The sequence below is a fragment of the Myxine glutinosa genome, chromosome 13 (genome assembly GCF_964187855.1).
Source record: "Myxine glutinosa chromosome 13, kmMyxGlut1.1, whole genome shotgun sequence".
NCBI lineage: Eukaryota > Metazoa > Chordata > Myxini > Myxiniformes > Myxinidae > Myxine > Myxine glutinosa.
In genome coordinates this window covers 34003075-34026078 of record NC_136273.1, presented here as the reverse complement: position 1 = coordinate 34026078, position 23004 = coordinate 34003075, and the positions used below count along the sequence as shown (strand labels likewise).

Below are 23004 nucleotides of genomic sequence, written 5' to 3'. Positions count from 1 at the left end.
TTACTGACCAATTCGAATATTTCCCAGCAATAAGATGATCATTGCCAAAGGGTATATGTTTGATGTCACTTTTGTATTCATGAAATTGAGTGATTACATGACTATTTGGCACTTGTTGAACTGAGCTGTATCATGTTACCATGAAAAAGGACCTGGCAACGGGCACGGACGCAGATGGTGAGAAACTTAAGGACCCGATGCGGCTCATCGTACCCTTCCTGCTTGATGGAACGGTCTCCATCCATGACAAGATCCGTGTCATCCTGCTGTACATACTGAACAAAAATGGTGAGTCTCTCCGGGCACAACGACAGCTTCAATTTCTGTTCAGTTTACGTCGTTAACAAGTTGCTGTCTGGTGTAAGTGTTAAGCAACGTTTGTCCCACCAGGTGTGACGGAGGAGAACCTTCAGCGGTTGATTGAGCACGCCAAAATTCCCCCGGAAGATGCTGAGATAATCACCAACATGGCCCACCTTGGCGTGCCCATCATCAGCAATGTAGGTATCAAATGTTCACTATGCTTGAGATTATTACCGTTCTATCCCACCTTCCTTTCCTTGAGTCTTTTATCCATAATGGCTTCCATTGATAGAGCAACTGAAAATCAAGGGAAAAAAAATTCTCCATTCATTCCAGTTGTAAAAAAAAGTCTGTCTACTTAGTACATACAGTCACGTGAAAAAGTAAGTACACCCCATGTAAAGTTTTGACTTTTTCAACATATTTCAACATACAGCTATTTGATCATCATTTCAACAATACTGACAGATAAAGGTGATATAATATAACAAATATCATGAAACATTTACATTTTGTAGCCCATTGTATAATTTAAATAAACATAAATGCAAATTTCGCATGTGGAAAAAGTAAGTACACCCTTGGCTCTAATAGGTGGTATTGCCCCCTTTGGCAGAAACAACCTCAAGTAGGCGTTTCTTATAACTCTACCAGTCTCTGACACCGACTGGGATAAATTTTTGCCCACTCCTCCATGCAGAATTCTTTCAGCTGTGCGATGTTTGAGGGGTTTCTTGCATGCACAGCTCGTTTCAAATCCCCCCACAACATCTCGATGGGATTTAGATCCAGGCTTTGACTTGGCCATTCCAGAACCCTCCATTTCTTTCTTCTCAGCCATTTCTTGGTGGATTTACTGGTATGTTTAGGGTCATTGTCATGTTGCAAGGTCCACCTTCGGTTGAGCTTCAACTTTCCGACAGATGGCCTCGCATTATCCTCAAGCACCCTCTGGTACAATGAAGAATTCATAGTGGATTCTATGATGGTGAGCTGCCCAGGCCCTGATGCAGCAAAGCTGCCCCAAAACCATAATATTTCCACCACCATGCTTTACAGTTGGTATCAGGTTCTTGTGGTCAAATGCTGTCTTTGGTTTTCGCCAAACATGTCTTCTGGTATTGTGGCCAAATAGCTCTACCTTTGACTCATCTGTCCAGAGCACATTGTTCCAGAAGTGCTGGTCTTTGCCTCGGTGTTCATTGGCAAACTTTAGTCTTGCCCTGATGTTCTTTCTGGACAGCAAAAGTTTCCTCCTGGCACACCTCCCATGTAGATCAAATTTGTGCAGCCTCTTTCTAATGGTAGACTCGTGCACTTTGACATCAACAGTGGCAAGAGCTACCTGTAGGTCCCGTGATGACATTCTGGGGTTCTTAGAGACTTCTTTCAGCATATTGTGGTCTGCTCTCGGGCTGAACTTGCTGGGGCGGCCTGGCCTGAACAAGTTGGCAGTTGTTTGGAATCTGCTCCACTGCTTTTAGATGATCTTCCGGACAGTCGAATGATTGATTTCAAATTGTTTGGAGATCTTTTTAAATCCCTTCCCAGACTCGGAGGCATCTATAACCTTCTTTCTGAAGGCCTCAGAGAGCTCTTTTGATCTAGGCATGGTGATGCCGCACACTTCAACAACAAAGAGGAAACCAAACTAAATGTCTGAGGTTTAAATAAGACAGGTTCCTCCAAGATCCTCTCTGACGATGTTCTAATCATTTGCACCTGAGCTGGTGCACCTGATTCTAATTTTAGGTATTTGAAGTAGTGATAAATGACGGGGTGTACTTACTTTTTCCACATGCGAAATTTGCATTCATGTTTATTTAAATTATACAATGGACTACAAAATGTAAATGTTTCATGATATTTGTTATATAATATCACCTCTATCTATCAATATCGTTGAAATGAAGATCAAAGAGCTGTATGTTGAAATATGTTGAAAAAGTAAAAACTTTACATGGGGTGTACTGACTTTTTCACATGACTGTGGATGCCTACGAGTCTGGGGAGGGATTTAAAAAGATCTCCAAACAATTTGAAATCAATCATTCGACTGTCCGGAACATCATCTACAAGTGGAGAAGATTCCAAACAATTGCCAACTTGTTCAGGCAAGGCCGCCCCAGCAAGTTCAGCCCGAGAGCAGACCGCAATATGCTGAAAGAAGTCTCTAACAACCCCAGAATGTCATCACGGGACCTACAGCTAGCTCTTGCCACTGTTGATGTCAAAGTGCACGAGTCTACCATGAGACAGATGCTGCACAAATTTGATATACATGGGTGGTGTGCCAGGAGGAAACCTTTGCTGTCCGGAAAGAACATCAGGGCAAGACTAAAGTTTGCCAATGAACACCTAGGCAAAGACGAGCACTTCTGGAACAATGTGGTCTGGACAGATGAGTCAACGGTTAAGCTATTTGGCCACAGTACCAGAAGACATGTTGGCGAAAACCAAAGACAGCTTTTGACCACAAGAACCTGATACCAATGTTGGAACCCATCTGTGGATCGGTCCCATCGGCCGATGGGTCTGCGCCATCTGCGGATGTGTTGTTCACCTTGAAGGAATGTGTTGACAGAATGGTGCTCTTCAATCAGGTACACAGTCATTGGAATTACATGTGGTAGGAATTTAACAGAGATGATTTTTAACACAAACAATACAATACGTTAAACAGAATTTACGGATACAATACGGATACAATTACGGATACAATTACGGATACAATTTACGGAATACGGATACAATACGTTAAACAGAATTTAACAGAGATGAATTATGATGCATACACATTCCTTCAAGGTGAACAACACATCCGCAGATGGCGCAGACCCATCGGCCGATGGGACCGATCCACAGATGGGTTCCAACACCAACGGTAAAGCATGGTGGTGGAAATATTACGGTTTGGGGCAGCTTTGCTGCATCAGGGCCTGGGCAGCTCACCATCATATAATCCACTATGAATTCTTCATTGTACCAGAGGGTGCTTGAGGATAATGTGAGGCCATCTGTCAGAAAGTTGAAGCTCAACCGAAGGTGGACCTTGCAACATGACAATGTCCCGAAACATACTCGTAAATCCACCAAGGAATGGCTGAAAAGAAAGAAATGGAGGGTTCTGAAATGGCCAAGTCAAAGCCCGGATCTAAATCCCATCGAGATGTTGTGGGGGGATTTGAAACGAGCTATGCATGCAATAAACCCCTCAAACATCGCACAGCTGAAAGAATTCTGCATGGAGGAGTGGGCAACAATTTCTCCCAGTCGATGTCAGAGACTGGTCGACAGTTATAAGAAACGCCTACTTGAGGTTGTTTCTGCCAAAGGGGGCAATACCACCTATGAGAGCCAAGGGTGTACTTACTTTTTCCACATGCGAAATTTGCATTTATGTTTATTTAAATTATACAATGGACTACAAAATGTAAATGTTTCATGATATTTGTTATATTATATCACCTTTATCTATCAATATTGTTGAAATGAAGATCAAATAGCTGTATGTTGAAATATGTTGAAAGTCAAAACTTTACATGGGGTGTACTTACTTTTTCACGTGACTGTACATGCCTAAGTGAGGTCGAGGGGCACTAAACAGCGAAAATTAAAATTGACGGAAAGAGAGGGAGGAGTGATAGGACACGGAAAGGAAAGTATGAGAAGGTGTGAAAACTCCCACCATCTTTACCTCTGCCAGCCATCAAAGATGGACGGAGGTTGGGTTTTCAACCCTGTCTATTTTTTTGTCTGTGAGCAGGGTATCTCAAAATGTTGTGGACGAGTCGTGACAAAACAAGTTGGATGAGTTGGTTCGGTGACAAGAACAAGCCGATTAGATTTTTGTTCAGGTCCGGATCCAGATACGGCCTATCAGTTTCACCATATGAAACACCTTGATCAATTCCATATGCGATGCCTTCGCAAGATTCTGGCATCACCCGGCGAGACAGAATACCAAACACCACAATCCTAGACAACTGTCGCATCCAAGGAATTGAGTATTTCCTGATGCAAGCCCAGCTTCGTTGTTCAGGACACCTCACACGCATGGAGGACCATATAATCCCAGGAGCGTTTTTCTATGGACAACTTAAATTTGGTAAGTTTGGTTAATTTTTGGTAAATTTGGTAAATTTGGACAACTATACTCAAGTCTTGGGCCATTCCAGCTGCCACCTGTGAACATCAGGCCACAAACAGGTTAGCTTGCCATAACATTTGCCGCAAAGACCTGGGACACTTGCTACCGCGAGACGGTGGAGGCAAGAAAGGAAAATCTGCCAATGTCCATCTCTGCAAGGCCCAGGCTATACCTGTGATGTTTGTGGTAGACGCTGTGGGTCCCGCATTGGACTATACAGATGTCGCACAATGCTGAGTGAGCACGCCAACGAAGGGAAGAGATTCGTCAAAAAACGATGACTCACACCAAAAGTGGGATACAAAATGTAAACTGTTCATCTGGGCAGAGGTATGCCCTCGACCGAATGCCCTACTAGTTGCACAAGTAAAAGATAGATGGACCCTCAATCGTGTTTTTTTGAAAGCAAGGGTTTGGAAAAGCAAATTCTGTTTACGACATCACACCTTGTAATATTGAGCCTGGTGTTGGCTTAGCGGTTAGGGTGCCGGCTTGGGATCCTAGCATCGGAGGTTCAAATCCGGGTCGATCGCTGAATTAACGCCAGGGGGGTTGACTCAGCCTGTCATCCTTCTGGGGTCGGCAAATTGAGTCCCAGTTCATTGACAATTCCCTGTGTGTTGCAAGAGGCGACGAACAGGGTTGGCGGCAGGAAGAGCATCCTGCCATAAAACATTGCTTTAAAAATGGGACCACGGTGCCCAAAAAAGGCAAAAAAGGCCAACCCCTGCCCTGCAGGGAAGCTCTGCAGAAAAAAAATGGCCTCTAAAGGTGGTTCAAACCTTGTAATACTGCTTTCTGCTTTCTAGTCTACGACCAGGCGCCGGCGTGGACCAGAACGCCGAGAGTGGCCAGGTGAAAAGACGTATCAGCTGTCACGCTGGGTTCCTCTGCTCAAGGATGTCATGCAAGCAAGTCATCCACTCCCTCTTACCCTGCATTTGAAATGACCACCACTGGTCATTACAATAGTCTGCACTATATATTGCTTCTCTTTTATTGTTATTTTACTCCATGCTGTCTCTGCTGGAAAAGAATCAAATAAATTAAGAAGTAATCAGGGAATATATAATAATTTATTTTCTTTTTCGTTGTATCAATATTGTCACCCCGCGCAAGTGAAGCGAAAACCAGGGTTAATCAATTGGTTCACTTCTGTCTGTCTGTCTGTCCTTCTATCTTCAAACGGCAGTTTATGATTCAGGAACAACTTTATTTCAATTGAATGTTATGTTTTGAACACTAATCGGAACATGAATCGGAAAACAAACCTGCAGTCTAGCAGGTCTTTGGCTTCAATTAATCCCGATTGCGCATGCGCAGAGAGGAGTCAGGTTTATTACTCTGTCTACCTGTCTGGCAGTCAAAAAAAATTGAAAATCATTCCAAACAGGAACCTTCCTGTTTTTAAGGACGTCATAAAGGACACAAACAACAGGCACAGAAACCGAATGAAATGTGTTAACTAAGGTGATGTAAAAGACACTGCATCAACAGCGGTACAATTCCGGAATTTTTTTTTTACAACCTTTAAAATCTTTATTTTATTTAAAATTCTATAAAGCCGAACGATGTAGAACACAAATCACCTTGTTCCACTTTCAAAACCCCTTTCGTTGAGTTGTACTTTGACAAAATATTATGGCATTTTACATCATAACGACCAATTCAATTTGCCACTCGTCAGCACCACCCATGTCCTTGTTTCTCAAGACAGCATTGGTGTAATGGATTCCATGAACTCTCGAGTTGTTCCTGTTATTGTTAATTTCGTCATTCAGGATGCGATCGAGGACAAGCTGGACGCTCGACAGTGGCCCTTTGTGTCGCGTAGCACTGCGGGAGGAGCTGCCGGAAGGTAGGCTATGTCCACTGTTTAAGGCCATGACATGTGATGGTATTTTCATTTTCAAAAATATTTTGAAGCTGTTAAATGATGCCAAAGCAATTTTGCATGATAGAAACTTCCATCATGATTATAAAAACAAACAGCAATTCCTTCTGAAAACTCTTTATTTGTACACGCCAGCCATCAAGGAGCTCTCCTACCTATGACAACATAACCCTTTGTGAAGCTTGAGACATGATGATCTGATTTACATTATACAGATTGTTTGAATGAAGATCAATGAAAGGAATCAATCTTCTTCAAACCAATCTTCACGAAACTTCACCAAATGGTAGATTTGGTGGTCTCACAGAATCCTATTTATTGAGGTCAAAAGGTCAACATAGTCCAAAGGTCAAGCACTTTTTTCAGATTTCTAAAATTGTCAATTTTAATTTGATTAACTTAAAATTTGAAGACGATTTGCATATCAGGTCACTGAATTCAACCACCAATTATTTTTGAGGTCAAAAGGATGCTCTACAGAGTGCCATTCTGCTTTATTATCTTTTGGCAAGCGTCGCTCGATGAGTGATTTTTCATTCTTTGATTACTGAGCTGAACCTTAATTTGCTTTTGTTCATGAATACCACCCTGAGATCCTCTTTGTGTTTTGCTTGCGCATGTTCCGAGTGAGTCACAACCTTTTCGAAATGTTCAAGTCAACACGGAATTTGGTTTGTTCAACAAAATAGCGTCCAATGTTAAAAAGTTCGTCCAATGTTTAAAAGTTTGTTTGCCGATTGTTATGAAAATTAATGAAAATCCGTTGCCGATTGTTATGAAAATTTGAAAACTGATAAATAAAATGACAACATTTGATGTAGAAAAAGGAAATAAAGTATAATAAAAGAAAGAAATATAAAATTAAAATAAAACAACATGAAAAATATCACAAAAATATACAACAAATGACAAGAACAAACAAAACACATGCAGCTAAAAGCGCTCTATATCAAGGATAAGCAGAGCTTGCTCATGGGAAGGAAAGTTCAAGTAGATTCCTTGACTACATTGTGAAGATGACCCACAGTGAAAACATGGATATCGGGAAGGAAGATCACAGCAAGCTTGTTCTTCACGTTGTTCTTGGAAACTCGTTCTCAAGGTAACCAGATATGCGCGAAGCAAGTGAGTCCACATATGCAGGTGAACCCTTCAGGACACTCTCTGCGCTCAACGCAGTGCCGAACATGAAGAAGGCCTTCAACGATCAGCTCGGTAAGTACGTGGACCAGGCAGCCCTAAAGCGTCGCCGGGCTGGCCAGCCTCAACTGCCGGCAGCAGCACAGAGAAGACCCGCCGGTGTCGCCGCTCGAATGCCACAGTAGTGGTGACTGGTGTGGAGACAAAACTAAGCAGTGCCTGGTTAGGAGGTGTATAATGTTGATAAATGAAGTTGCTTTGTTCACTAAAGTTCCTTGTTCCAACATATCACTTCCTGCATATGCGAGAAAGGCTGCGAAGCATCCCGCTTGCAGTTTGCGAAAGGTCTGGCGAACGAGAGGGGCGTGGTAAAATGACGTGATCTACGAAAGCCGGAAAAAAACATATACACACATAGACGGACACTTCAACTTTTAGCCATTGATGCAAAAATGTTGTTTAATTTCTCTTGTGGCTACGTAACCAAACAAACAATGTATTTACGACAGCCATCGCAGCTCCCGTAGGCCGTATATCCCACCTGCCCCCCATCCCACCCTCTTTTCCAACATAATGCATAGTAAATGTCGTTATTTTCAACTTACCTTAAACATTCATAAACCCTAGATATGTCCTTCCCATTGGTGTTCATAAACAATCAATCCAGATACACAGTCCATTCAATGGTAGCAATCCTTCGGGGATTTACACTTGGGCCTTGCCCCAGTCTACATCATCGGGAGTTTTCATGAAGGGCAGCTCCCCGTTTGGCGAGCTGAGAAAGTTTTCCAAGTCTTTCGTTGTACAAAGGCACAGCACTTCCTCTGTGGTACTTTTCCAAGTATTTTCAGCTTATTTTAGAAGCTTGGTGAACCATTTTAATTAACAATCCTTATCTCCGACACACTATATACTTTATGATGCTGTGAATGCCGCCATTTATTGAGGTTTCTGCGCATGCATGCCAGGTATTCTGTGGCGGAATATGTCATTTCAAAAGTTCCGCATTAAAAATCAACAGATTCAATTTATATTTGTTCTATTTCCTGTATTTGCACGAGCCCTGTGGGGATCTCTATTTCCTGTCATTTTATAGGGTGAGGAAAGGGTCCGTCTTCAAGATCCATTCTATCATTGACACCAGCTAAATTATTTTGGAATTTAATGATCTTCTTTTTTTTGTATACAAGATCGTGGCTCGTGAAAGAGCTGACATTAATCACACAAAAAGGCAACCGACACATAAAACACAAAATAAGAGGAGCGGAACACAAGATGGGGAGAGAGGGGGAAGGACACAAACACAACATTTGAGAGCAAGGACATCGAGAGAAATGTGGGAGGGGGAGGGCTTGGGGGGAGGTGGGATAGGTATAAAACACATCAACACTGCAAGGACTTCCAGGAAAGAAGTTGGAATTTCAAAAAAAGTGTATCTGGGGTGAATTAACAGGGGTAGAAAAGATCAAGGTTTTGGATGGGGGAAGATAAGAGATGGTGGTGAACAGCTGTTTTAAAGACGAGGAGGGAGGAGTGGGATTGAAGGGAGTGGGGGAGTTTATTCCAGAGGCGGGAAAAAAGGGGAATGAAAGAGTGAAGGTGAGCAGAGAGCCTAGATTTTGGCAGTTTCACCATAAGAGGGTTGCTGGCAGATCTTGTGCGACCTGTAGGAATATTAGGGGGACAGAGCACAGAGAGAGCTGGGGGAGCAAGGCTGGAGAGGAGTCGGTAGAAGACAGAAAAACCACCAACCAGCCTGCGGTGAGTGAGTGAAAGGCCCTCGGAGTTAGCTTCATCGCAGGAGATTCCAATGATTCTGAAATGATCCCCCTCCCCCCCGTTCCCACGCCTCCTCCCCCCAAGCCCTCTCCCTCCCACACATGTCCCTGCTCTTAAATGTTGTGTGCTCTCAAGTGTTTGTGTGCTTCCCCTTCTCTTGTCTTCCGCTCCCTCTTTTTATATATTTTATTTGTCTGGTTGATTTGTTTGTGAAGTAAATGTCAGCTCTTTCACGAGCCTCGATTCAGGATACAAAAAACAAAAAAAAGCTTTGGTTTCAACAGCGTGAAGCCGAGCTCGGTGTGAGGCAGGAGCACTGGCCCAGAGGGGAGAGCTTTCTTCCATTGAGCTGCGGATGAAAGCCTTGTATGTGGTGAGGAGCTCAGGTGTGCCAAGGAAGGACTTTGCACGACAGGAGGATGCCCAGTCGGCGACTGGCTTTGGAGGCCAGCTTGGAAATGTGGTTATCCCAGGAAAGATCATGGCAGATAGTGAGACCCAAAAGCTTGAGCGACAGAACTTCTTGGAGAGGATTGTTGAGAAAGTAGATGGGAGGGTTTTCCAGTTGGTCTTTTCAGAGAGACATAGTAAGAGTGTGGGATTTGTCAGGATTGAAAGACATGTTCCACTTGTTTGACCAGTCTGTGATTTTATCCAGGTCTGCAGAGAGAGAGGAGGCTGCAGACTGCCGATCTGAGGGATGAGGAATGGAGCGGCAGAGAGTGGAGTCATCAGCAAAGAGATAGAGAGGATTTTCCGGAGAGTCAGAGAGATCATCATGAAGACCAGAAATAGCACAGGGCCCAGAACACTGCCTTGGGGAACTCCAGCCAGAACAGGAGGAGGAGATGAGAGAAATCCATTCAGGGCCACCCGTTGCCTACGACCAGAGAGGAAGTCCGCAAGCCATGAGTGGAGATTTCCATGGATACCACAGGAGGAGAGTTTGGTGAGCAGAGCTGGGTGCCAGACCGTGTCGAAGGCACGTGATATGTCAAGGGAGACGGCTCTGATTTCCTGTTTGGCATTGAGGACCTCCATCCATCGTTGAGGCAGCAGAAGCAGCATGTCCAGAGTAGAATGGCCTGGTCTGAATCCAAATTGATGATCAGAGATCAAGCCATTGGAGAAGAGGAAGGATTTGATATCCGAAGCAATGATGGATTCCATGATTTTGCTGATAATTTGCTGATAAGCAGGCTGATTGGTCTGCAGTTGCAAGGATCTGTTTTTGCACATTTTTTGTGTAAAGCGGTAATGTTTGCTGATTTCCAAGATGCTGGCAGATGACCTTGAGCAAAAGAGAGGGTGAAAAGACCAGAGAAAGGTTGAGATAGAGCGGCAGAGGAGGATTTTCGGACCCGTGGGCTGATGCCGTCTGGTCCAGTTGCAGAATCAGAGTCGAGGTTTGACAAAAACTTCTCCACCTTGTCAGGAGAGAAGGACACAGAGTCCAGGAGCAGTTGGGTTCGACTGGGAAAGGTGGGAACAGAGAGAGATGGGTTTGGGACACAAAATTTTGACGCAAACACAGAGTTGAGGCATTCGGCTTTGTCACGTGCGGTGTCAAATGTGTCGCCATTTGAGGTAAGGGAGGGGATGGAGGGGGAACAAACACCAGAAACGGATTTGACAAGACGCCACCAGGATTTGGAGGAAGGAGACAGGTTTGAGATTTCAATCTTGAGTGTGGAGAGATAGTGCTTCCTGGCACTCCTGAGGGTAGACAAACACTTGTTCCAAGCTTGGTGGAAGGAACTGAGATTGCCTTCAGTTGGATTTGCCTTCCAAGAGGAAATATAGATATAGATATTGCTTGGTCCAGGGAATGGAGAAGGGGTTGCAAAATTTAGAAAAGGAAAAACTCGGACAGTGGAGTAAAGAAGAAAAGGTAAATTGAAGCGCGGCGTTACGCGCGCTGCTTGTGAGCAAGGAGGAAGCGGACAAGCGGTAACATATAAACGTCTTTATTGTAAGACTACACTGTAACACTGTACTCCTCCGGGCTGGTCGCCCGGGGTATATCATGAGGCCACGCCTACCCCTCGGGCGTGGCCACCGCCCACTTGGTGCGTGGAATGATGTCACCACGCCAGTGGGCTTTTGTGTCCGCCACACGCGCCCCCCCAGAATTCCCGCGCACCTGGAGGGCCAGTTTGCGGGGCAGACGAATGACCCGGCCGAAGCGCCCCCTGGCGATCGGCGGCGTCCGGGGTGCAGGGATGCCAGGTGGGATGCCCCTGGCTGCTCCTGGGATGGGTGCAGGATCGGGGGGCGGCGTGGCGGCGGGGCTGGGCGGTGCCGGGGGTCCGCCCGCAGGAGGGCGGCCCCGACGTGGGGGTCGGGCCACTGGCGGTGGATGGTCCACATCGAGGTGGGCCGGCTTGAGGCGGTCTACCGAAACGCGGTCAGGAGTACCGCCGATGTCCAGGGTGAAGTGCTTCGCCCCGGTCTCCAGCACGCGGAAAGGCCCGTCGTACGGGGGCCGCAGTGGTGTCCGATGGGCATCGTGGCGGACGAAGACGTACTCCGCCGTGCGAAGCTCCGGGGCGACGTGCGTCGGTGGGTGCCCGTGGCATGCCGTTGGCACCGGGGCGAACCTCTGGGCGGTCTCTTGCAGAGCGGAGCGCTGCTGTGCCGCGGACCATGGTGCCGTGGAGTCGGGGAGGAACTCGCCCGGCACCCGCAGCGGTTGCCCGAAGACCAACTCCGCCGCGGATGCGCGCAGGTCCTCCTTGGGCGCCGTCCGGAGGCCCAGCAGGACCCAGGGGAGCCTGTCGACCCAGCCGCCGTCGCGGAGGGTGGCCCGGAGCGCGGCCTTCAATGAGCGGTGAAATCGCTCACACAGGCCGTTAGCCTGGGGGTGGTAGGCCGTGGTTCGGTGCAGCCGGACCCCGAGCCCCTGCGCAACCGCCCCCCAGAGCTCCGAGGTGAACTGGGGGCCGCGGTCGGATGAGATGTCTGAGGGGGCGCCGAACCGGGCGACCCAGGTGGCGATGAAAGCCTGCGCGACATCGGCCGCCGTTGTGGACGCCAACGGCACGGCCTCCGGCCACCGGGTGGTGCGGTCCACCATGGTGAGGACGTGGGTGAAACCCCGTGAGGGGGGCAGAGGTCCCACCAGGTCCACGTGGACGTGGTCAAACCGGCGTTCCGGCACCGTGAACGGGGCCAACGGGGCCTGGGTGTGCCGGTGCACCTTGGCGCGCTGGCACGCGAGGCATGTCCTGGCCCAGCCGCGGACGGCCTTCCGGAGGCCATGCCAGACGAACTTGTCGGAGATCAGCCTTTGGGAGGCCCTCGCGCCCGGGTGGGACAGGCCGTGGATGGCGTCAAACACCTGGCGCTGCCAGCCCGCGGGCACAATGGGGCGGGGACGCCCGAGGGAGACGTCGCACAAGAGGGCCGCGCCCGCGCCGTCGAACGGCACCTCGGTGACGCGGAGGCCCGTGACGGCGGTCCGCAAGGCCTGGACGTCGGGGTCAGCGGCCTGGTCCGCTGCCATCCGGGCATAGTCGATGCCGAGGTGGACTGCGTGGGCGACGGCCCGGGAAAGGCAATCCGCCACCGGGTTGTCCTTCCCCGCGACGTGCTGGATGTCCGTCGTGTACTCGGACACGGCCGAGAGGTGACGCTGCTGCCGGGCCGACCACGGCTCGGTGACCTTGCCCATCGCGAAGATCAGCGGCTTGTGGTCGACGAAGGCAGTGAACGCCCGGCCCTCGAGCAGATGGCGGAAGTGCCTGACCGCCAAGTGAAGTCCGAGCAACTCGCGGTCGAAGGTACTGTAACGGCGTTTGGGCGGGCGAAGCTGCCGGCTAAAGAACGCCAGCGGTTGCCAAGCTCCACGCACCCATTGCTCGTGCACCGCGCCCACCGCGTAGTCCGAGGCATCGGTGGTGAGGGCGATCGGTGCATCGGGCGCCGGGTGCGCGAGCATGGTGGCGTTAGCCAAGGCGAGCTTCGCGCCCGTGAACGCCGTGTCCATCTGCTCGGTCCAGGTAACGTCGCCTTTGCCCGGCTTACCTCGGAGAGCTTCGTGCAGGGGGCGCAGGAGCTGGGCGATACGGGGCAGGAACCGATGGTAAAAGTTCACCATGCCCAGGAACTCCTGCAGCCCTCTGATCGTGCGGGGGCGCGGAAACCCCTTCACCGCCTCCACCTTGGCCGGCAGGGGGATGGCTCCGTGCCTGGTGACACGGTGCCCCAGAAAATCGATTGTGGCGGCGCCGAACCGGCACTTTGCGGGGTTCACAATCAGGCCATGCTGGCCCAGGCGTTCGAAGAGCGTGCGGAGGTGGCGTAGGTGCTCTTCGCGGGACGCGCTGGCGACGAGGATATCGTCCAGGTAGACGTAGACAAAATCCAAGTCGCGCAGGACGCTGTCCATCAGTCGCTGGAACGCCTGAGCCGCATTCTTCAGACCGAAGGGCATGCGCAGGAACTCGAAGAGTCCGAATGGCGTGATGACCGCCGTCTTCGGGACGTCCTCCGGCCTGACGGGGACCTGATGGTAGCCGCGTATGAGGTCCACCTTCGAGAAGAAGGACCTGCCCGCCAAACGGGCGGAAAAGTCCTGAATGTGGGGGACGGGGTAGCGGTCGGGAGTCGTGGCGTCATTGAGACGGCGATAGTCCCCGCACGGTCGCCATCCCCCGCCGGGCTTCGGCACGATGTGCAGCGGCGACGCCCAAGCGCTCTCTGAGCGCCGAACGATGCCGAGTCGCTCCAGGGTAGCGAACTCCGCTTTTGCCACCGCCAGCTTCGTCGGCTCGAGGCGGCGTGCCCGGGCGTAGACCGGTGGCCCGACGGTGGGGATGTGATGGGCCACCCCGTGCTTGACGGCCCCCGCCGAGAAGGTGGGCTGCGTGAGGGCCGGGAAGCCGGCGAGGAGGCGGGTGAATGCGTCCGCTGCCGGAAGCGTACAGACCAACGTGGCCGGAACCGAATCGTTCGGCAAGCCGCTTGGCAAGCCGCTCGTTGAGCTGGGCAACGCACATGCGAGCGAGCTGAACGTCTCGGCCTGGACAAGCCGTCTGCGCTTGACGTCGACCAGGAGCCCATTAGCGCACAGGAAGTCCGCGCCAAGCAGTGCCATGGGCACGTCGGCGGTGACGAACGTCCATCGGAAAACCTGCCCTCCAAACCGCAGAGAGAGGCAGCGTTTTCCGTACGTACGGATGGGCGTCCCGTTCGCGGCAAGCAGCGCGGGGCCCCCACCCGCGGCGTGCTTGTCTGACGTGCCGGCGGGAATGACACTCACCTGTGCTCCCGTGTCGCACAGGTAACGGCGCCCGGAGAAGGTGTCCGTTATGAACAGCAGGCTGCTCGAACGGCCGGCGCTCATCGCCACAATTGAGCGCCGGCCCGGGCGTTTCCCGACCCGTTGAAGGAGCACGGCGGATGACACCGCCGAGCTTCGTGGCCGAACTTGGCGTGGAACCAGCACCAGGTGGTGGAGCTGGAGGAGCGCGGCTGGCTCCGCCAGGCCGGTGGAGTCGACGGGTTTCCCCGCGGTGGCGGTTTTCGCCGCGGCGGTGGGCGGGGCGTGGCGGCGTTCACGAGGTGCGTATCAGCATGCTGCTGAAACTCAGCGTGCTGTAGAAGATGATGCTGTGGAACAGCAGCGTCGAAGGCCGTGACGGCCACGCCAACGCTCGCCCGCGTGTCCGAAGCGGCGAAGTACTTGTCCGCCTCGGCCGCCAATGCTCGGGGTTCCGTTAGCCCGGTCCCGGCCAACGCGAGGCGAACCTGCGCTGGAAGTTGGCGACGGAAAAGCGCCCGGAATAGCGAACCGGGGGCTTCGTCGCCCAACAGTGACAGCATATGGTCCATTCGGACCGACGGGCGCGTCTCACCGAGCTCGGGGAGATCCAGGAGGCGGTCGGCCCGTGCGTCGTCCGTGAGGCTGAACGTGGCTAGGAGTAGCCGCTTGAGTGCCTCGTACTTGTGGCCGTCCGGTGGGTGGCGAAGGACGGACACAACTCGAGCGGCCGTGCCGGGCCCGAGGGAGGCGACGACGTGGCAGTAGCGCGTGTCATCGCCGGTGAGGTGCCGAAGCTGAAATTGGGCTTCGGCCTGGACGAACCAGACTTCGGCCTGAGCCTCCCAAAATTCCGGAAGTTTGACGAAGGCGGCCATGGCGATGGCGTCGCGTGTGGAAGGATCGCTCCGGCAGATCCAACGTCGAGGGTCACCAGTGAAGCGCGGCGTTACGCGCGCTGCTTGTGAGCAAGGAGGAAGCGGACAAGCGGTAACATATAAACGTCTTTATTGTAAGACTACACTGTAACACTGTACTCCTCCGGGCTGGTCGCCCGGGGTATATCATGAGGCCACGCCTACCCCTCGGGCGTGGCCACCGCCCACTTGGTGCGTGGAATGATGTCACCACGCCAGTGGGCTTTTGTGTCCGCCACAAAATAATGTATATGAAAACATTGAGAAGGGGTAGGGAAGAGTGGAGGGGGAAAAATTCCACCATTTTGTAAAAGTAATATTTAAATGATCCCACGCACAAACCCACGTGACCTTTAAGAATTTCTTTGAAGACCTTTCTTGAGCGTTCATACTTTATGGCAATTTTCCTTATTTATTATGACCTCTGAAATCTCGCCTATTTGACCCCTCCAGTGGAAGAATGTATGGCCGCTGGCATGAAGGCCGCAGCGGTCCACGACTGTTGCTCTTTGTTCTCGGCGGAGCAACCTACGCAGAAACGCGTTGCGCTTACGAGGTCACCGCAACCAATGGAAACTGGGAGGTCCTTATGGGTGGGTTTTTAACCTTTACATTTTATTTCAATAAAATAGCACTCTCATTACTAATCTCACCATCACACCCCTTGCCTTTCCTCATACACCTCCTGGGAAATGTAATGCTGATCTTGATTTCTCTTATCCATGTATCCCTCCCTATGCTCCTCATCAGGATCCACCCACTTGATGACTCCCAAGGACCTGATAACCGATCTTCGACACCCAGATTTTAGGCCAGGAAGTCGAGTTGGCTTTTCAGACTCTAGTCAAGCATAACCTCCCCCTCACTTGGCACAATGGGCATCCAAGTCCTGGTCATTTGCCGAGGCCTAAGTGCAAGCTTCATCCGAAGCATTTTCCGTCTTTCCTTGCATTCCCGTATTTCAATATTTTAACACAAGAGACGCTGCTTCCACCCATTCCCCTCTCACCCAACCCCCAAAAAACTTCAGCTCAACGCCTGGTCTTACAGCTTTAATCCCAAAATGCATATCTGTTTACCTGAGAATAACCTCAGATCTAGCCCAATTTTTCAATGAGTTTCACAACTACATGTGAGTTGGTACTCGGCATCAATGGTCTACTCACCTGCTCATGTAAGTTGCACCCCGTTTCTTTTAAGCATGGCAGTAAGCACATCATGTTACTTCGGACCAAAATGGGCTGCATCACCAATTCAGGAGTTACAAGTCCGACAAGTGGCGGAAAAAGCCAATTTTAGAATTCTGCGGGCTTCCTGCATGTCTCCTGTTTCATGTTTTCCAGCATGCTCATTGTACACCTATGCTTGTCCTGGAGTGTATTTCAACCTCTGTCCACGTACCATCCTCGAGTATTCCCTGAGCTATGCAAATGTGAGCAGGCTGGGAAAGAGTGCTGGACCTGTAGAGAAAAGGTTTTACTTGTTAGTCTGTCCTGTTCTTTTAGAATTTTGTGATATGTTGCTGTGCACTTGTCACGGCATGTTTATTTCGTAGTTGAGGCATGCTTGCACCACCATCTGTCCACCATAAGCTTTCGCCCACGTTTGTGAAAATATTCTGTTTCCAAAGTGATTGTCCTCTGACCATGCATTTCACTGGTTGAGAGCCATGTTGCTAAACTCGAAGGCAGCCCCTTAACTGCTTGAAATTCTGGACTTTCGCTTGGCCTATCCATTCATGAAGTTCCTTCCTGGATACATCAAATGGCATGCTGAGACAAGGAAGGCTGTAGATGTTGAATGAATAGGTGTGTTTGTGTGACCTGGTCACTGAAATGCATGGATGCCTGTCTGCAGGAAATAAAGCATGAACCCTGCAAAAGCTTCCTTATTCTTGTCTACTTTCCTAAACTCGTGGTCGGATGTTGTTGTTGTATACCGCCAGACAGTTCTCTCGAACAAGTCCACCGCATGGAGACAGCTGATAGATCTTGCAAGAGCGACCCAGAGATCCCCCACATCCAGGATGGTGTACCCCCGCATTCACAAAGTGAGGGCCACGACAGAGTTGGAGAAAGAGAGAAAGAAAGAGAGAGAAAACGATGGATGGAGGTCCTCAATGCCAGACAGGAAATCAGGACCGTCTCCCTTGACATATCTCATGCCATTGATACTGTCTGGCACCCCGCTCTTCTCATCAAAGTCTCCTCTTATGGTATCCTTGGAAATCTCCACTTATGGCTGGCGGACTTCCTAACCTGTCGTCGTCAACGTGTTGCTCTAAATGGAATCCTCTCATTTCCTCTTCCTGTCCAGGCTAGAGTTACTCAAGGTACTACTCTGGGCAGTAGTATGAAAAGGGGGGGTCCTGAGGCAAAACATCTCCACAGGACCACTCGCATGTACATTCGCTTACACTTGTTCCACACGCTCTCGCTCGTTCCACTAGTTTTCCCTCGCCATCGCTCACTCACCTGCTCGATATCTTATCTCAGAACCCCCCTTTTCATACTACTTGTGTGTGGGGGTGGGTGTGGGGGGGTTGGGGGGGGCAGGAGGGGTCAGGGAAGGTAAAGGGAAAGCAGAGGGGGTTGATTATTACAGATGCCGTTTCACATTATTCCCACCTATAATATTGTTACGGACGCGGTTAAGATGTTATTTTGACCGAGCGGTGGTATTACCGCGACCGAACAGTTATTCCCCGACTAATACCCGATTTGCCCCAAACTTTGGCCGGATCGCGCCACCGCTATTCAATCGGGAAAACTCTAAAGCGACCGAATACAAAGAGGAAGAAGACGTACAGAAGAGTAATTGGATTTATTATGTACACATATAAGTAGGAAGAAAGCAGGCACGTTTATTTACAGACGAGATTAGATACACAGTGCAACGCTAGCTTACCTACAGTCTTAATTAACCCAGGGACAGAACAAACAAGGACAGACTCACGCGGGGAATGATGATAGGACTGGCGGGGATGGATGGCTGGCGGGATAGGGAAGTCCAACTGGTCCTGCAACCGATCGACTCGTTGGGCAGCCGCCGCCCCTTCGCGGCCCTGCTCCAAACTGCCGTCCAGGCCTCACGCTGCTGTGGCTGCAGTTTCGGTGGCTCCAGCTGCAGTAAATGCAGTTTCAGTGGCTCGAGCTGCAGTAAATGCAGTTTCAGTGGCTCGAGCTGCAGTAAATGCAGTTTCAGTGGCTCGAGCTGCAGCTCAACCCTGGACTTCTTTCGGACTCACTCAAAGCGCCTCTCTTGGACTCAACCGCTTGGACTCCCTCTCGTCTCTCTGTCAAAGCTCATCTCTTTTTGGAAACGCCCTAGCTGTGGGTTATATAGGCCCCGCCCCTCAACCTTCGCGAACCTCCTCGATGTTTCTCTCCACACCCTCTCCAAGTCCAACCCCTTGTTCGTGGTTGGTTGAGTGGGGCTGACTCACTCCTCCCCTCTATGACGAGGTGGGGACCCGCCTTTCTTCCCCAACCCTGCCTCGTGGTCAATGGCGGCAATTGTTGGTTGGCAATGCGAATGGCAATTGACGAAAAGGGGGAATGGAAGTTTTGGGAGTGGGAATGAAGGGAATCTATTTCTTTCACTGGTGCAATGGAGTATTTCAATTAATGGGAGACACAGCCTTAACCTAAAACACATAATAAGATATAACTATTGAACAGGGGTATTCTATGATTGGCTGTGGTGTGGATGCTTTATGGACTAATTATGGGACGGCCTTTGACCTTTACACAGCTCCGGAGGCAGGAGGCACAGAATAAACAATAATAATAATACACACAATCAAAAAAAATACAGTCCTCATATCCGCAACACTGCACCCTCCTCCTCTTAGGCACGTCCCGGGCCTACAACTTTTATTTAGTGTGACACGTAGGTGTAGTTCCCTCTACTTTTAACCTGACCCTGAGTGCGACAGTTTTAAAACATAAATAAATGTGTCCCACTGCTCCATTGCACCCTGCCTAACAGACTTACGCCCACAGTTAACCGAATTGCGGAATGGTCTTCAAACTACACACTGACGGTGGGGAGCATTATTTACAATGACTCTGCTTTTATTTACAAAACTAACCCAGGACCTGTAATTGTTCTTTCTGGGGGGGAGACAGTCTGCTCTGCATCGACGCACCATGAAAGCACCCAAAAACACACCAATACACCCTCAAGCACCAATCGGTGCAGTCACCACAGTTCATCAATGTTCAATGCATGTTCAATAATAAAAATAAATCAACAACCCCTAACCCTGCAGGTGGTCTCTTGCTCTTCGGCTCCCTCTGCTGGTTATTATTATTGTCTTCCAGTTGTTGTCTTTCTTTCATTGCTTTTCTTACTGGCGGCCTATTCGAACTGAAAGATGCACCCAATGTGTCCTTTTTTATTTTATTTATGGCCCACAGGGGCCGACTATGTGTGGTTCACCTGTGGGGCATCGGTGCCCTGTGGCCAAGGTCCGCCAGCAAGATTTCCGGCCCTCATGGCCGGTTCCAGCAGAGGGGCCATGCCCCAACCCATGGGGTCCATCAGTGGTGCTCGGCCACAGGCATGTGGTCCATAATGTGGTGCATCGATGCAGACAGCTGGTTCTGGGAATTTTGGGCGCACAATGGCCGACCCACGCACGCTCCCCTCGACGCCCAATGGCACACCGGTCATGTGGGAGACAAAAGAGGCAAATGAGCGAGGGGTAAGGTCACAAGGGTACACATCAATAAGGCAATGCAAGGCGAAATGCGTACGGAGGGCGAAGTGAGAAAGCTCGTCCCTACCGTAGTCACCCCCCCTGTCACCCACACTACCCTTGCCCTTACCCCATATTTACAAAATCTACACATTTACAAATTCGTCACTACTGTCACGTCTTCCCCATATTTCTTCAATACCAAATTCGTCTCCACAATCCCTCTACTTCAAAATTTGCCATCACCCAAATTCGTCATCAATCCTCATAAGGAGGAAGAGATGGAACATCAAGCACAATGTCACACCCACGTCATGATGCGTCTCACAATCCAAAACATTTGCACATAAAAAATAATTAAACATGGCATGGTGCGGAGTACCTGTCACCTCAGGTGAGTGGATGCAGATGGTGCAAGGAGATCCTTCATCCTATCTATCCTCTAAATGACATTAACACACTTTACACTACCCGGGGTCTCTCCCTGCCAATCCATTGGCCACTTACACTATGGGTTCTAAAAACCAATTCCCATTGACCAAACTGTGGTGCTTCTCAATTTGGGGTCTCACTCCCCCGATTCATCTCCCGGTGCCCTTGCACAATTTCTGGGCTGTGACGTGTAGCTCTCCCAGCAGGTCTACCCACCTGCACACCTCCACCACTGCAGTTGCCACCCGAGCTTACCTAGCTCCTCACCCTAACCTAACTAACTGGGGAAGGCCCCTCCTGGCTCTGTCACCCCTTGGTGCCCTCTGGCACTGGGCTACCCGGGTCCGTCCTCCGGATCCTCGGGCCCCATCCACAAAACTCTACCGGCTCCCAGAGCCCACCTGCGGCCTCACCTGGCCGACATCCTCACAGTGGTGGAGTGCCCAAACCAACTACACACACTAACAGGCTACACGCCCAGCCATTTCCACAACACTAATGCACCCATCCAAATACCATTCTTTCACCCGCACCACAGATGCCAATATCCAACCACAATTTACCTATACCCTCTACCTAACACTTACACTACCCTCCCCGGGTATTCGTGATGGGGGTCCATCCTTCCCCCATTCACACCTTCGCACCATCCACTCCACTCCATAGTTTCCACCATACTCACTCCACGACCATCCATTCCAATACTCCAGATATTCCACACTCCATGTATTTCACACAACCATTCTCCATACACCTGTTCCTCATACCTGTTGTTGCACACCTGTGCAATCACCTGGTGCCACCTGCACCCTCCTCCTCTTCCTGGACCATTTGGTCAACACCACACGCAATCACCACTACTCCCTCCTACACTGCTCCATACACCTGTTCAGTTGCACACCTGTGCAATCACACCTGTTCAATCCTCACACACTGCTCAATACACCTCCCACACTCACACGGCATCATCTGAACTACCTGTTGCCCTGCTAACTTAGTGCTCCCCGTCTTCCCTTTAAACTAAGCACATACCACGTCATTATCATCCACTCTAAGCTACCTGCGTCCCCAGCTACCTGGTGTCATTGTCACTAACTAACCTTACCGTTACCTAATGTCAATCTCTAGGGCCCTACACATTATATCCTAACCCTCCCTCGGCGAGCTTACACTGCCATCAACCCCATAATCTAGTGCTCCTTTGCCCCCCCCCCGCTTCTGTGAGGGATGGTGGATTGGCCATCCCACCACATCGGGGGTCTCTCACTATTAATTTTGCTCATCAAATTTCAGCCAATCAAAAATTTTGCCAATCATCTGCCAATCACCGTACCATTATCAATCATCACTCTGTCAATCCTTTGCCAATCATCAAATTTTGCCTTTTTCTAATTTTGGGTCCAAAACACTAACCTCATCACCCGTCTTCTTATTAGATCCTCTCGGTGCGCCAATTCACGTCTAGAGCCCGGCTTCGTAACGCCGAGCAATGAATGCGGGTTGTTTGGTGCCGGCGGCTGGATGCGTCCGACATTCGGTGCAGGGACGGGGGCTTACCCGTGCCGAGATCCCACGCACCACCTCGGCGCGGAGCCATCCAATTGCCCGATCTCGACCTGCCGGAACGTCTCAATAAAAAGTGGTCGCCATGACGACCCTTCCTATCGGGCTGCCCGCTCCGCCTAGTGGAGCACGGACGCGGCCGTTCAAAGCGAGGCCCAGCGTGGATCGCGTACGGCGGTCCTTTCGAATCCGCCGTGGCTCGGATCCCCGCTGGTCCTCGCGGCACGCGAAACTGCCCGACGCGCACCGAGGGCCCGATTCGGCTAACTGTCGTTCTAACCGCTAACCCGGTTACCGTCGGTGCCTCACCTGCATGCTTACACGCATACGCTACCCCTTTCTTGCTCATACATCCAGCCGTTTCCCTGCTCTTGGTCATTGCACCTTCTCTTACACACCCAGGTACACTCATTCCACTCACAGACTTGGTCACACACCTGACCACCGAACACCTTTGCACACACTCGTTGCTCGCACACCTCACCAACACACCTCTTCGCGCTCCCTTCTCGGTCACCTCCTCTGTGACAATCACAGGTGTGCTCTCACTCGCACACCCAACCACGTGCCTCACTACCAACTCGAGTGTGCATTCCCACACACGCTCTACCATTCCAGGTGTGCATCCTTCCATTCCAGGTGTACATCCTCGCTCACCTGTCACAACCAACTCACGCTCCGTGTCACTCTCACTACTTTCACCTCCATTCTTGACAGCGCACTCACCCTTACTCTCGACAGCGCACTCTTTCCTCATGCCCCTGTCCGTTACACACCTTTCTCGCGCACACTCTTGCGCACACTCTCCCGTTACACCCTCTGTAACACTCACCACAGGCATGCATTCTCCCCTACTCTTGA

The 23004-nt window shown here is 50.4% G+C and overlaps 1 protein-coding gene across 1 annotated transcript; it reads left to right on the top strand.

The window, feature by feature from the left end:
• The first annotated feature begins 48 nt into the window (after window positions 1-48).
• On the top strand, window positions 49-16495 carry LOC137438821 (syntaxin-binding protein 1-like). Its single transcript, XM_078767298.1, has 6 exons — window positions 49-288; window positions 391-500; window positions 5263-5364; window positions 6235-6311; window positions 15900-16039; window positions 16197-16495. The coding sequence occupies exons 1-6, from the start codon at window positions 141-143 to the stop codon at window positions 16298-16300; spliced, it is 681 nt and encodes a 226-aa protein (XP_078623424.1). The 5' UTR covers window positions 49-140; the 3' UTR covers window positions 16301-16495.
• Window positions 16496-23004: the final 6509 nt, after the last annotated feature.